The 15335-nt window shown below is 34.2% G+C and overlaps 4 protein-coding genes across 5 annotated transcripts; all 4 read right to left on the bottom strand.

Moving 5' to 3' along the window:
• On the bottom strand, positions 9 to 2318 carry LOC104758614 (transcription elongation factor SPT6 homolog). Its single transcript, XM_019239472.1, has 5 exons — positions 2096 to 2318; positions 579 to 2010; positions 371 to 445; positions 237 to 282; positions 9 to 145 (listed from the first exon to the last, which is right to left on the bottom strand). Exons 2-5 carry the CDS (start codon positions 810 to 812, stop codon positions 78 to 80), a joined length of 423 nt encoding a protein of 140 aa, XP_019095017.1. The 5' UTR covers positions 813 to 2010; positions 2096 to 2318; the 3' UTR covers positions 9 to 77.
• Positions 3670 to 4990, bottom strand: LOC104758616 (probable 2-oxoglutarate-dependent dioxygenase AOP1). Of its 2 annotated transcripts, none has more exons than XM_010481505.2 (3): positions 4546 to 4990; positions 4110 to 4446; positions 3670 to 4031 (listed from the first exon to the last, which is right to left on the bottom strand). In XM_010481505.2, the coding sequence occupies exons 1-3, from the start codon at positions 4923 to 4925 to the stop codon at positions 3774 to 3776; spliced, it is 975 nt and encodes a 324-aa protein (XP_010479807.1). In that variant the 5' UTR covers positions 4926 to 4990; the 3' UTR covers positions 3670 to 3773. The 2 variants fall into 2 exon arrangements, with proteins under 2 accessions (XP_010479807.1, XP_010479808.1); XM_010481506.2 differs by having other exon boundaries at positions 3816 to 4031; positions 4106 to 4446.
• LOC104758606 (probable 2-oxoglutarate-dependent dioxygenase AOP1) lies at positions 8488 to 9881 on the bottom strand. Its single transcript, XM_019239302.1, is given in 3 exon segments — positions 8488 to 8922; positions 9002 to 9335; positions 9409 to 9881. Coding segments are annotated over 3 exon segments (966 nt in total). The 5' UTR covers positions 9792 to 9881; the 3' UTR covers positions 8488 to 8673.
• LOC104759992 (probable 2-oxoglutarate-dependent dioxygenase AOP1) lies at positions 10159 to 12707 on the bottom strand. Its single transcript, XM_019239343.1, has 3 exons — positions 12328 to 12707; positions 11727 to 12048; positions 10159 to 10641 (listed from the first exon to the last, which is right to left on the bottom strand). Exons 1-3 carry the CDS (start codon positions 12705 to 12707, stop codon positions 10393 to 10395), a joined length of 951 nt encoding a protein of 316 aa, XP_019094888.1. The 3' UTR covers positions 10159 to 10392.

The following is a 15335-nucleotide window of genomic DNA, read 5'->3' as shown; positions in this document are numbered from 1 at the left end:
AAAAGGTCAAAATCATCAGTGTTTCTACCATATCAAGTGATGTTTACCAGTTGGACCTTCCCATGTTCTGACTTTCTTCAGATGGTCCTGAAACTGGGAAAATCTCTACGAGGAAAGAGGGAACTAGAAAATAAAAAGAGATTCACTGCAAGTAACATTTAAGAACAAACTCAACCATCAGAACTATAATAGACAAGTTCATCTTTTCATGTAATATAAAGGGAGTCTATGCTGACCTGCTGTTTCGGAATGAATTAACTCTTGCAGCTGCGACTTGAGGTCCTGCAGTGAAGAAAAGAAATATATAAAAAATGCTAATACAGAGTCTGCGGCAGTTTCTAAAACCAAACACCATGAATGACATTATTACCTGCGCAATACTAAGGGTTGCAGAACTCACAGGATCTGAAAAGTCTCCTCCCGGAGGTGAAACTGCACCAGCATACTAATCATTGCAATTTAAATCTGAAGAAGTACAAATTAAGAAAGAACCTAAGCTAAAGGGATTATAAATTGCTATGTAAATGTTGTTCTATTATGAATATACATCAGTAGACAAATGATTTTTCACTCCTTACTCTATGAACAGTGGCCTGCACAATTCTCCCCTCAGTGATTGTTTCACCCGAAATCATAGATAACTCTTCATATACACTTGGCTCTCTATACTGTGTCCGCCAATCCTGGTTGGTTATGTAAACCATTACCTGTTCAACCATCCTACACTTGTCGTCTCGGTCAAGAAAGTTCTGCAAAGAATGAAGGTTCCAAGCCAAAATCTCCTTACCTGGGCCGCAGAGAGTTGCGACCATTGCAAGTGGGTTTGTGTGCTTTCATAAACTTTAGGAGACGACCCTGATCCTTCTTAATACATTGCTGGGTGTCAGCATTTTTTGGTGGCAGCGAAATGGATCCTGCATGAAGCACATCAAGCAACTCTCCAAATGAGTCCAGCATCACAAATGTGGTTGATGGATCTCCAGGTCCCCAGCAACATGCCAGAACCCTCCTAGGTTTGTGCTTTGGGTAAGGCCCTGCAGACACTTTGCTCCACAAAAGCTGAGAGCAACCGAACCTTTGCCCTCCTAGTTAGCAAAAGTCTTGCTTCTTTCTCCATTGAGGGTAAAATAAAAATCACCAAGTGCTTCCTCCAGTATCAGTTGAGCACACTCACCAGCGCTTAGAAAGTGCTTACTGCATTCGCTAAGTAGCGTATTCATGCAGTTTTCTGGCAGCTTGAATAGATACCTGAAGAAGGTTATCCTCTTCTGCCTTGTGAATGAGGAGCCATTGTGTACCCTGAAACATGCTCAACGGCTGACCACAGAAAGCTGATGGAAAGAATCAATAGCCATATGACCAAGCGGTGTTGGGCTTACTGACACTAGTGCATTCTGCATATAAGATTCGACGAACATACTTTCAGACGGATGGCTCAAAACTTAACTCAGTTGCTGCAGACACAGAGTTGAGAACAGCTTGGGAATGTTCAAACATTGCAGACACATCATCAACTTCTATCTCTGTTTCTGCGTCTTTAAGATGTGACTCTAAGAGAAACTGATGATTGGCGGGAGACTCCTCTTGTTGTTGCTGGAAACGTTTAGAATAGTAGCAAGCAAGCAAAAAAAACTTTCCTTTCCCGAAGAAGGAGCCACTGTCTATCCAAGTCCTGAATCATCCACAAGACCTTATGCCACACTACTGCCTCAGGATCAATGTCGATTTCAAACAAGCTCCGGCACTGTTCCTTTCGGTGCATAGCTATAAAGGGTATCTCTAGTTTCTCCACATGATGTAACACCAAAAAGTTTGCGATGTCACCCCTGTCGATCCGTTCATGGTCAGATTCTTTAAGTAGAGGTGTAAGTTGAGCATATATCCAACTGCTTTCTTTTTCATATGGTCCAATTGAAGACGGAAATGGATGGTCTTTACACATTAGTCTCTCAGGAATATCATCAGCATCTGGTCCCTGCTTCAATTTCCTCTTCAAGTTGTTAGGGATCTCTAGTGGATTTGACATTAGGACAATCAGAACAAGAAAGAGAAGAAACAAAATTTGAACAACTTTACAGACAAAACCAGATGTTACCTTGTTCGTCATTGTCTGTATTGTTCCCTCGCCATTAGCCAGATGATTTACTTTCTGATTTTTTGCAAACAACAACTTCTCGAAATCGATCCTATGATTACTGCAATTCTGGTTTTGCAATCTCTCTCTCTCTCTCTCTCTCTCTCTCGTGATTCTTCAAATCGACTTATATAAATTGGGATTTTGGACGCAATATAGAAATTATCTTTTGATTTTCCTTTTTTCTTTTCTCACATTCATCCAATATCAAAATTTCCAAAAATCCACTGATTATTTTATTTTTTTGGTCTTACTTAAAAAAAAAAAAAAAGTTAATCTCCTAACTAATATTATGAATTAAATAATTAAAATTAACCTTTTTCCTATGAAAAAAATTACATTAACTTGCCATTACAAATAAATGTTATAAACATATCAAATAATAATATGAAATTAAAAATGTCAAATATAGTAATCTCTACAAATTATTAATAACATTCTTAAAAAAAAATTGTGCATCTAACTTACACTCATCAGTCATCATACTCTACCTCACAATATATTATTTTTTTTATTACCATTACAAACTTATTTTGAATACCAATTTTATACTTATTTTCTTCTAATTTACTTTAAAAGCTTTATATATATAAATAGTTAATCGAAACTAATAACTTCAAAATTTAGAGGCTAAATAAATTAAACTCAAAATAAATAAACTAATAAGTAGATTTTTTCTTGTCTTCTTCAAGACTCTTTGTTGCATGTGTGTGTCATGACTTAACGTAAGTTTGTTATATACATGTGTTTCTTGATTAATTGTTCTAATAATTTTTTTTTTCCTTTTATCAATACGTTTTTTTTTTTTTTTTTTTTTTTTTTTTTTTTTTTTTTTTTTTTTTTNAAACTGTTAGTTACATTAAATATTATTCAGAAAATAATAGATTATTCCATTAAAGTATAAATTCTTTTTAATTTTATTAAATTTCAATGAGATTATTTTAGTAATTTTAAATACTTTTAAAACAAAAAATTTCAAAAAGAGAAAAAGGAAGATGTTACTTTAAAAAAAATTCAACCCGTCATAATCTAGTTATTATTAATAATTATATTTTATTTTGAAATTATAATAAAGATAAAAGAAATTTTAACCCGTGCTCTAACACGGGTCCAAATCTAGTATACAGTAATTAGGTTGTTCTGAGACTATATTGAATAAGCATACTTATTATTATTTTACTTTTTCACATATTTACATTCATCTAAATCCAATATCAAATTTTCCAAAATTTCCAAAATAATAAAAATCTATTACTATTGATAATCATTACAAAATCCAGAATCATTACTATTTTCTGTTTTTTTTTTTCTCTCTTCTTCATTTGTAATTTTGTATGATTTGTTTTTGAGATTAATACCACTCTGACATCAAGATATTGGGTACAAAAGGTTACATGGAGAATCTTGACGATGAAAGAATCTTGTGATATATATATGGCTACACTTCGTGATCTAGTTCTCGTATGGCATGATTATGTTTTTTCTTTGCTTAAATCTTCGTTTTACACTAAATATTGCAGGTCTTAGATTTGATGTAGAGAATGTTCTCAAGCTAAGCTAAGATACATTGAAGTTTCCATCTTTTTATTCTACTGGGATACAACAAATTCAAGAGTAATAAAAAACAGTAAGAAGTTTCTTATTTTAAGAGGAGGCTACAGTAAGTCTTGAGACCAGATAGATCTCTCCTTCCGGATCCCTCGCAGGTGAACTTATAGTATGCTTCAAAATCAAAAGGGTTAAAGAGGCGAGGGTACTCGGCATCAACCATCTCATCCGGTGCACATATCAAATCCTCGGTGTTTGGCATAGAGAAAAGTCCAGCTGAGTACCTTGTTTCCGTCCCCATCCTCACCACACGGTGAACCGCAGATTGCACCCGACCGTTCAACAATACCTGAAAACATCTTTAAGCATCATCGTAGAGAGAAAAGGTTGGGACTATAGTAGAGAGAAAAGTTTGGGACTTACTTACATGCAGAATACTCCCACCAATGACAAGGAATGAAGAATCTTGAGAAGGGTTGGCTTTGATCCAGTGGCTACCGTCTTTGGTTCTCACCTCTAATCCTCCGTCTGCTACATCGTTCTGGCAAACTATGGTGAGCACATTTCTATCTGTATGAGCCTCCATGCCTAGCTCCTCCTCTGTTTCATCAACTCCTCTGTATTTCATCATCCGCATTAGGCATTTTGTCGATTTGAGATGTTCGTCTATGTAGTTTTCGTTGATCCCGAAACTATCCATAACCATTCTCCGGATCTTGAAGTCAAGTTCTGATACATTCTTGGTAAATGAGAGAACCGTGTCGCTGAAGAAACAGAGCTAATTCTCACCAACTCTTTAGAGTTTTGATCTGTTTTTATAAACATCCTAATAAAAGAAGCAAATATTTTAAAGATCATAAAACCTGAAATTCTTGTTGCCTTGAGGCCAAAGCTTCTGAGTAAAGGCTTTGACGTTCTCTTCATTTTCTGCAACGTCAATACCCACTCCTTCATACAGAGGATTTGTAGGATTCTGACCGACATATCCTTTGTACTTTACCTCTGACACAGTTCTCTGTTTTGTCTCTAGAGGTAGCCGGAAAAGATCCTCCGAGGCCTCAAACACCGCCTTCCGAAGCTCGGCAGTGACTTTATCGAACAAGGCTTCGAAGCATCCGTATTCTGCCAAAGCTGTCCGCACATCACCGCTTACCAAGTCCCACTCGACAGTTCCCGACTTTAGATCTCGGCTTGTGAAATCAATGACCGGGAGCTTAAGAGCAGGTTTTGTTTCAAAACTCATTATAATTTGTTGTGCTCACAAACCTGTTCTGGTTCTTCTTATGACCAATACACTTAGCTTATATTCTGGAGGGTGGGTGGGGAAATGTATAAATAACAACAACTACACGTTTCTTATGTTATGACAACACATTGCTTTTGTCTATAATGTAGAAACGTAGAAAGACTAAATTAAATTGTCTTTATCTTTGTAATATAAAAATTGAGAGCAATACGATAAGATCAAATCATTGAACAAAAAAAAAGATTTAGAGTTTTCTTTTGTCTTTTCCAAAATTTCCTGAATAAGGGATTTTGTTAGTTTATCATAACATGTGGATAGATAACACTACATGCACATAAGTGACGAGGTTTAATTTTAGTTGGGAAACAACTCAGAAGCAAAATCAAACATTTGTTTTGATATCTAAGAAAGACATTTGTTTTGATATCCTCAAAGCTCACAGTTAGTCCTGAGAGAAGAAAATATGCTCCCATCCAACAGTACCAATAATAGAGACATTTGTGGCATTATCAAACATGGTAGAAATGAAATCATTGTGTATTTAAGAGGAAGTTTATTTTAAACTATTTTGAAAATGAGGTTTTTATAAGAACAAGTGCTAAGTATAATATATAGAGAGATCTAGAAGATCACAAGATTAATAACAATATATTTTATATTTATTATTTTAGATATTGCAATCATTATAGTTTAGGAAACTCTTGTACTATATAATTCTATGTAACCTAAAGATAATAATCATGAGAGTCAATATATAGTATTTCCTAAACACTAAGGTGTTCTCCTCTCATCAACTCTTATCATGGTATCAGAGCAGGTTTGCTCCCGAGTTTTGATCTAACAATCAAACTCAATTCTTTTTTTTTTTTTGGTTAAGCCAAGTGCTTCCGCAATTCAAGTTCATCATGAACCTCTGGATCTAAACTATCAAGCTTTTCTTTGTTCAGATCTATCATCATAGATCTGACTCTAAGCCAAGTGCTTCATCTTTTATTTTCAAAAAAAAAAAACATCATCGACTTCGTCTTCTACGGGACACGCTTATCTTACCTCATGATATCACCAACACGAGATCTTCCATCTTCATCACTGGAGACGCTGATGGTGACATGATCTCTCCAAGATTCGGCCAAGTCACAGCCAAAGCCGCCTTCCAACGAAGAAAAGCTCTGTTGCCGCTTCTCCCACACGAACCAGCTCCGCCCCCTCTCGACTCACCTCCATATGTGTGCCTTTTGCATCTTTCTGCATGCCATCTTAGTCGATATGGTCAAGTCACCATTACTTCTTTAAGCTATATGCTTCTCAACGACTTATGTCGTTCCTGATCCAACGTTGATCATAAGTTTTCTAAGTCGTTCACGACTTCCTCTAAGNGGAGTTATGAAGTGTCGTTTCATATCTATAAACGTGGTTCAAGCGTAATGTTTCTTCAGTTGTATCAATCTCAAGCCTTCACTCCATGACACCTTGAGCTTGAGGAGGCGTATAGAGAGATCTAGAAGATCACAAGATTAATAACAATATATTCTATATTTATTATTTTAGATATTGCAATCATTATAGTTTAGGAAACTCTTGTACTATATAATTCTATGTAACCTAAGATAATAATCATGAGAGTCAATATATAGTATTTCCTAAACACTAAGGTGTTCTCCTCTCATCAACTCTTATCATAATACTCACAGATTACATTACAAGTATGCCACAATATAATTAGATCATTTAGCCTTGATTGTGTCGACTTGGGCACATGGGTTTCTTTGGTGGCATTAAAAGACCAATCCTTTGTGTACGTCTTACTTTTATGAAAACGAGGTTTTGATCAACAGGTCAATTAAAACCTAATGTGTACTCCACCACGATCTAGTGGTATCATTGTAACACTTCAGGATCGAATCCACAGGGACCAAACAATTACACTATGAAATTATGTAGATTAAATATAGCTAAGACAAAAGAGGAAGTTTTGTGAATAAAGTAACTAATCAAAAACGGAAAGTAAATAAGTTGTTTCTAAATAAAAAAAGGAAATATTGGGCGCAGGGAATCAGTTAGGGAACATGACCACGAAATTAGATGATAAATTGGGATAGCATTAAACACCGTTCTTGAACTCAAATCTCGAATGTAAAACTAACCTACTGTCGCAGCATTAGCTATCTATGCAAGGAATTGATAAAACTCTAAACCGTCGTTTGAATCTAAACAATCCTAGCAAGCAATAAGTTCAAGTTTGATTATGTTCACAAGGTGCCTCAACTTCAACTGTCGTTGGCTAAGGATCACCTTGCTCACCTATGTTCTTTTCAAGCAACTCAACAACACTTTTGGTGCCCCGATGAATTAAACCTAAGATCTTAATCTAGGTGATCAATCTAGCTTAAGCATTAAGAACAACTATAGATGAAGAACAATAAGATCAATCCCTAATCTAACAAATCTAGCATCAATTAATCATAGAAACCCTTCTGAAACCCTAAACCCAACAGTGAAACTACTCAGACATGGAAAAGCAGAAACAGCAAATCAATAATGAAGAAAACATAATTGAATTGCAAAAGAATAGAAAATAGGGTTTAGAAATCTTCTCCAAAGTGTCAAGAAGGATTAGAGATCTTCTCCCTTTGCTCTCAATACAAAATAGTCTCAGAAAAATAAAGTTTATGTCTCTGGAGGTCGTGCCTCTAACTTAAATATCAAAATAAAACCCTAAAGTCGGTTTAAAACAAATAAGGAAAAGTTGTGTCAGGGACGGGAATGGTCGATCTCGAAAGGATCAGTCGATCCGGAACGTTTTTCTGCTCTCACTCCATCTGCTTACTAGCTTGATCAGCCTTCAACCAATTTAGCTCCAGATGCATATTTTCACCCCCAAAACGCTCAGATTCCTTCCAAAGTCACCTAGAACCTGTAAAGAGTCACACAGGACAAAAAGGACTCTAAAAGCACACTTGGACCTAGGAAAAGACTCAAAACAATCCTAAAAACTACAATTAAAACCCTATAAAATACAGACACATCAGGTTTAATAAGAACAAGTGTGTAGTAGTACAATACGCATAGATTACTTTCAAACATTTTGCCATGATAGTTAGAAGATTTGATTTGATTTCTAGTCTCTCTGTTTGTATTGTTGATGGTTATAATTAACTTATATGCTATAAGTGAATGAATGTTTTACTCTATCATATAAAGGTTCATAGATATCATCTTTGCGAAAGCAGCAAGAATGGTTATGCTTCAAAATCAACAGGCTTACACAAGTGAAGTGAGGATGCTCGGCCATTTGTTCTGTGCATATATCAAATCCTCTGTTTTTGGAACAGAGAACAATCTGGCTGAGAATCTCGTATTCATTCCACTCCTCATCACTCGGTGAATACCACCAATAACCACTAGAAAGTTCTCAGTTTTAGGTCTTGACTTGTGAAGACAATGACCGGGAGCGAAGAGAAAGAGTGGTTTCCAAACTCATTATTGTTATCTCTCAAAACCTGTTCTCTTTGTGCTCATATCCAAGCTTTTGAAGACTTGTTGTAGTCTTTGAGTAAACTCAAAGTCTAGTTGTATATTTATTTTCGGGAAGACTTGTACAACTAATACATAAAAACATAATTTGGAACGTCCATTATTTGCATGCATTATGATGGAGATGTATTTACATGGAAACTAGGAAACAGCAAATCAAACAAGTTTATTCTTATTCTTTTATTTGAGGAAAGACGTTATTTTTTTATCCTCAAAGGCCACAGTAAGTCCTAAGAGCACATAGATCTCTCCTTCCAGGCCCCTCAGTAGTATATTGGAAGTATGCTTCAAAATCAACTGGCTTATACAAGCGAGGATGCTCAGCGTCAACCATTTCTTCCGGTGCAGATATCAAATCCTCTGTTTTCGGAACAGAGAACACTCCAGCCGAGAATCTCGTGTTCGTTCCCATCCTCATTACTCGGTGAACACCTGTAAGCACCCGACCATTCAAGAGTACCTGAAAACATGTTTTACACTGTAAACATCATAAAAATTAACGTATGCATGTTTAGTAAAAGTCTGGTTTTAAAACTTACGTGTAGCATGGCTCCGCCAAGAACGATGAATGAAGAATCTTGAGAAGGATTGGCTTTGATCCAATGCTTATCATCTTTAGTTTTCACCTCGATTCCGTCTTTTACATCGTTCTGGCACAGTATGGTGAGCATGTTCCTGTCTGTATGAGCCTCCATACCTAACTCCTCCTCTGTTTCTTCAACTCCTTGGTACTTCATCAGCCGCACGAGACATTTCGTCGACTTCAGATGTTCGTCTATGTAGTTTTCGTCGAGCCCGAAACTCTCCATTATCATTCTTCGTGTCATGAAGTCCAGTTCTGATACTTTTTCAGCGAATGACATAACCGCCTCACTGCAGAAACAGAGCATTTTTTAGGGTTTGATGTATTTAAAATCCGAAATTTTATAAAACAAAAATGAAAAACCTGAAACTGATGTTGCCTTGGGGCCAAAGCTTATGAGTGAAGGCATTGACTTTATCTGCATCTTCTGCAAAATCAACGCCCATGACTTCGAACAAAGGTAACGTAGGAATCTGACCAACATATCCTCTGTATTTTCTGCTTGACACAACTCTCTGTTTGGTTTCTAAAGGTAGTTGTTAAACCTCGTCAGTAGCATCGAAAACCGCCTTTCGAAGTTCGACAGGGACTTTATCAAACAAGGCCTCGAAGCATCCGTACTCTTCTAGAGCTTTCCGGACATTGCCTCTCACCGAGTCCCATTCGACAGTCCCGGGTTTTAGGTCTCGACTAGTGAAATCGATGACCGGGAGCTGAAGAGCAAGAGTGGTTTCCAAACTCACCATTTTCTCTTTTAACAAACTTGTCTAGTTTTTAGATGCCTCTCTATGTGTTCTTATATAAGCTTTTGAAGACCACTAGAGTTTGATCTTTTTCAAAAACATTAATATCATAATTCCGAGATCATATCATATGTTTTCATGGACAACACTCTTTTATATCTTTGTGATGTAAAAAATTCTTAATATCGTACTCTTTTGTTGTAATATTCAATCTTAGAAAAGTCTTAGAAAGGTTTGATTGGATCAAATAGTTTTATTTTATTAATATTCATTAATGTTGTCTTAATTCATAATCACATTATAGATTCTATGGTACTATCTGATAAGTGACAGCACTCTTTTATCTTTGTAGAAAACCCGTAAACTTCACACTCCTATTGTTTTAGGGCTTGTTTTAGACGTGTAGTATGCGACTTCTAATCGGTTTCACTGGATCAAATCGTTGGAAAATGATTTGAACTTTTTATCCTATCTCACTGAAAATAAAGTAGAGATCCAATCAGATCACATCACGTCAATTCTAAAACATTATCACTTAATTTGATCACTGATCAATATGATAACATCACGTTAATTAATTCTAAAAACATTATCACTTTGATTATCAGTCTTCTGTACCACAATATGCTTTGAGAGTGGAATTTGCTTCACGGCCTTCTTTGGTTGCAAAGAAGTTTATGAGAGCGATGTTAGTGAATGGCTTATACATAAGAGGATGTTCGTCATCCACAAGCTCCTCAGGGATAGAAACCGAGCCCGTAAGGAACGAGAAAAGACCTATAGTGTACCTCACCTTGTCACCTTCCATTGTCACTCTATGTTCACAAGAACGTATCCTGTCATTGCTCCAACCCTAACCATATATATCCATGGAAAATATGTTACATACAAAATAAACGCATACCAAACCAAACAGCCAAAACCAACCAATTATCAAATGAGTGTTTTTTTAACTTATTTAGGCGTCGATTGTTTACCACATGCAGTTTTTAAAGTTTATACGTTTAATTTGTATATATTTTTTAATATATATACAGTAAAACCTTTATAAATTAATACTCTATAAATTAATAAACACTATAAATTAATAAATTTTGCTGGTCCCAAGTCGGGCCAGTGTAAAATATAGCAAAATTCGATAAAATAATAAAATAATAATTTTTTTGAAATTCTCTTGTAAAATATGGTCCCAATAATATCATAAATTAATAATCATGTAATTTTACACATATACATTTATATATGCTGATATAATAATGTATGCTTTATAATTTTGATTTTTTCCAAGAACTCATATATAAATAATTGTTATGTTGTATTTTCAAACTATAATAATATAAAATATTATATAACATGTGATAAAAATAGCTAATTTTTAAAAAAGTTTTCACATATCTAGATATGCATCATTTTTATTTTGATAGTTCCATAGGCTATTAAAATACGACAACTGATATTATTATCGATAAAATTGAATTTATGTATGTCATGTAAGTGATACTTTTTATAGTATTTGTAATTTATGGTCAATAATATTTTCTGAATATTACAAATTCAATTCTAAAATCGTAAAATTTATAACATACGAAAGTTTAATCTTTTTTTTCTAAAATTGTCTCAACTAATAATTTTTAAGAATTTAAATTAAAATATATATCTATAAATTAATAATTATTAATTTACACTATAAAATAATAAATATTAATTTATAGATAAATTAATATCATTATAAATTAATAAAATGTCATGGTCCAAAAATTATTAATTTATAGAGGTTTTACTGTATATAGAGAGAAAAGGATCGTAATATCTATATTTATTATTTTAGTCTACTCAATTGAGTTACTTACATTTAACAAATATAAATTGTACTAATCCTAAATGTAATGAAAAAAAACAATTGAAACCTAAATTAAAGATATTTCATTAGAGAGTTACCATAGAGATGTCACCGGCCATGACGACGTATGACTTGAGTGGGAGTTGAAGGGAAATCCATTCACCGTCTTTTGACTTTACCTCTAAACCATTTACATCGTTTTGGTGAAGTATCGTTAAGAAAGTCTTGTCTGTGTGCTGAGGAAAAGCTGGCATTGAGACAGACTCTGGTGGAGCCAAATACATGAGAAATTTGAGTAGGTAAGTCTTTGATTCGAAGTGAGATTCGTAGTATTTCTTAACACCGTAGATCTCGAATATCATCCTCACCACTAGTCGGTCCAATTCCGCAACTGCGTTTGAGAAAGCGTGTATGGTTTTGCTGCAAAGGTAAAAATTAAACAAATAAAACTACATATAGTTAGGGTTTCAAAATGACCTAAAGTGTGAGAAATATGGTTTTCTAACTTAAAACTAATTAGCCATCAGTTCATTTAATTTGTACATGTCTCTTATATATTACTTTAGGTTCATATCTTAATGTAAACGTGAAATTCGTAACAACAAGTGGTCAAACTTTATTTGTTTCTTTTTGGTGAAGTAGTAAAAGTTCTTGGCTTCATTATAAAAAACTATATATAATCGAGTTGATGAGACATACCAAAACCGATCGTTTCCTTGAGGCCACATGAGATTAGTGAATTTCTTAGCATCTTCTTTGTTGGTAACATAATCAATTCCAAGACCCTCGTGAAGAGGGATTATAGGCATTTGACCAACGTAGCCGTGGTACGGCTTCTCATTTACATTCTTCATCTTCGTCTCCGCCGGGAGATCGAACAGGTCCTTAGCAGCGGCAAAGACTGAATCGTCTAGTTGCTGCGTTACTCCATCGTAAACCGCCACAAAACAGCCGTATTCCTCTAAGGCTTCACAAGCATCTCTGGAAATTGAACGCCACACAGACGTGTTTGGTTTCAAGTCTTGCTGGCTCGTGAAATCAAGAATCGGAACCTTGGTAGTCTTCAGGATTGATTTCATATTTGGATACTTTATTTCTAATTTGACCTNGTTTACGTTCTTCATCTTCGTCTCCGCCGGGAGATCGAACAGGTCCTTAGCAGCGGCAAAGACTGAATCGTCTAGTTGCTGCGTTACTCCATCGTAAACCGCCACAAAACAGCCGTATTCCTCTAAGGCTTCACAAGCATCTCTGGAAATTGAACGCCACACAGACGTGTTTGGTTTCAAGTCTTGCTGGCTCGTGAAATCAAGAATCGGAACCTTGGTAGTCTTCAGGATTGATTTCATATTTGGATACTTTATTTCTAATTTGACCTTTTTCTGTTTGTCAGAAGCACTTGTTATTTATAGAGAATTTGTTGAATGTATATTTTTCTTTTTTTACATATCACTATTGAGTTTTATATTATTGTAAATTTATATGGGCATTCAAATATGAAATGAGCAACAAAAAATATGCTCTATATAAGGATATTTATATGAATAGAATGATAAATTTCTTTCTTTGTTAAGCAAGAATTCATTTTATTAAAACCTAAATATGTTTTAGAACCAACACCATATAGTATATTAAATCGCCGATCCATACTTATATTATAGTCTGATAGCTATTTCTTTTTAAAAACCATGTATTGGAAAACCTCAAATCGAAACTGTAATCCCGACTCGATACCATAGTCTATAATGTGGTCCATGGATTGGGTGACTAAATGACTTGTAATATCATACATAGTGTGGTCCATAGAACCGGTGACTACTAGTAGTGATATTACTAAATAAAGATTTTGTTTTCATTCTAAAACGAATAATTGAAACCTAAGATGCAAGATGCCTTCAACATTTGTCTTCTAATGAACAACTAAATCCAATTTTTTTTTCTCAGAGAATATTTCATCCACAATAGTCTGAGATTTATTTAAACATTAGAAATGATCCACCAAAAAGCCCACCAAAATCTTGAAAAAAAATATATATTAACAAACAAAATGTCTTGTAAAATTCCCACCTTAGATTTCTCAAGAGAAATTTTGAAACCATGCACGAAATATTGGGAATCAACAAGAAAGAACTTCACACAAGCCCTTGAAGAATATGGATGCTTCATCATGGATCTTCAAAACAAGACCAAAATGAAACAAATACGATAAGCCTTTAAGTGGCTATGTTGGTCAGATTCCAACTCTTCATCTCCATGAAAGTCTTGGCATTGATAATTCCACTTCGTTAGAAGCAACTAGAAACTTCACAAGTTTGATGTGGCTGCAAGGAAATGAACGTTTTAGGTATGTTTGTTTAACTAGAAACTATTCCTTTTTTTTTCTTTTTCCTAATATTTAAACTTTCAACTTTGCTTGGTTTGTGTTAGTGAATGTTTGAATTAGTATGCGGAGTTTGCTGCCAAGCTTGACCAAATGGTGATTCGAATGGTTTTCGAAAGCTATTGAGTGAACTAAGAAAATAATAGGGAAACATTTCGAATTTTTTTTAAAATTTTTGTACAAGTTTGAAAAGATAATTATTTAAAAGAATATTTATGTAATATAAACAGTTAAATAATCAATTTATTCAATAAGTTACTAAAATCTTTTAATAATAGATTTGTAATTATATACTAAAATCTTTTAAACGTTTATAATTACATATTTTGCTATAATAATTTTAAACTCATGCAACGCGTGGGACATTACCTAGTATAAGATATGACAATGCGAAATTTCCTGCTGAATAGTACTCATCTTCCAAGTATGGAGATTTTTCAGCTTGCGAACACAAACCAGTGCCAAATTAGCCTTGATGAGATTACTACGTTGTTTGGTCCCTACATGCGTCAGACATGCGAAAGCAAAGGAGATCCTGTAGCACACCAAAAGGTCTTCGATGAACAAGTCAATGAATTTTGGTGTTGCGAGAGTTTTCCCGCTGAAGATTTACCTATTTGGAGAATCGGGGTAAAATCTGTAATTTCAATATCTTCCCTCGTGGAGGCGTTGAGGCGTTGAAATTAGTAGTCTTCAAGATTGATTTCATATTTGGATACTTTATTTCTAATTTGACCTTTCTTGTATTTGTGAGAAGCATTTGTTATTTATAGAGAATTTGTTGCGTATACTCCCTCTGATTTATATTATTTGTCGTTCTATGCAATTTTACACATATTAATAAAACTATCAAAATTTTCTATTTAACCTTTCATTAATATACTATTTCATTTGATATAAATATTAAAAAAAACTAACAATTACGGATAAAATTGGAAATTTAATTCATCAAATTGCATCGTATATACAAAACGACAAGTAATATAAAACAAAAAATTAACTCTAAAATGACAACTAAAAAAACCCAGAGGGAGTATAATGATTTTATATATTTATATTTCTTTTACATCAGTAATGAGTTTTATATTATTGTAAATTTATATGGGCGGTCAAATATGAAATGAGCAACAAGAAAAAAAAGCTCTTTATAACGATATTTATATGAATAGAATGGTAATTTGCTTTCTTTGTTAAGCAAGAATTCATTTAATTAATGCATAAATATGTTTTAGAACCAAAATCGTATTAAATGATCGAACCATACTTATATTAGTCTAATCCCCTATATATTAATAGAGAAGCATTCTTGAAAAGATGCTGAAGTGTC

Source organism: Camelina sativa, chromosome 17, assembly GCF_000633955.1.
Source record: "Camelina sativa cultivar DH55 chromosome 17, Cs, whole genome shotgun sequence".
NCBI classification, from domain to species: domain Eukaryota; kingdom Viridiplantae; phylum Streptophyta; class Magnoliopsida; order Brassicales; family Brassicaceae; genus Camelina; species Camelina sativa.
This window is presented reverse-complemented; position numbering and strand designations above follow the sequence as displayed.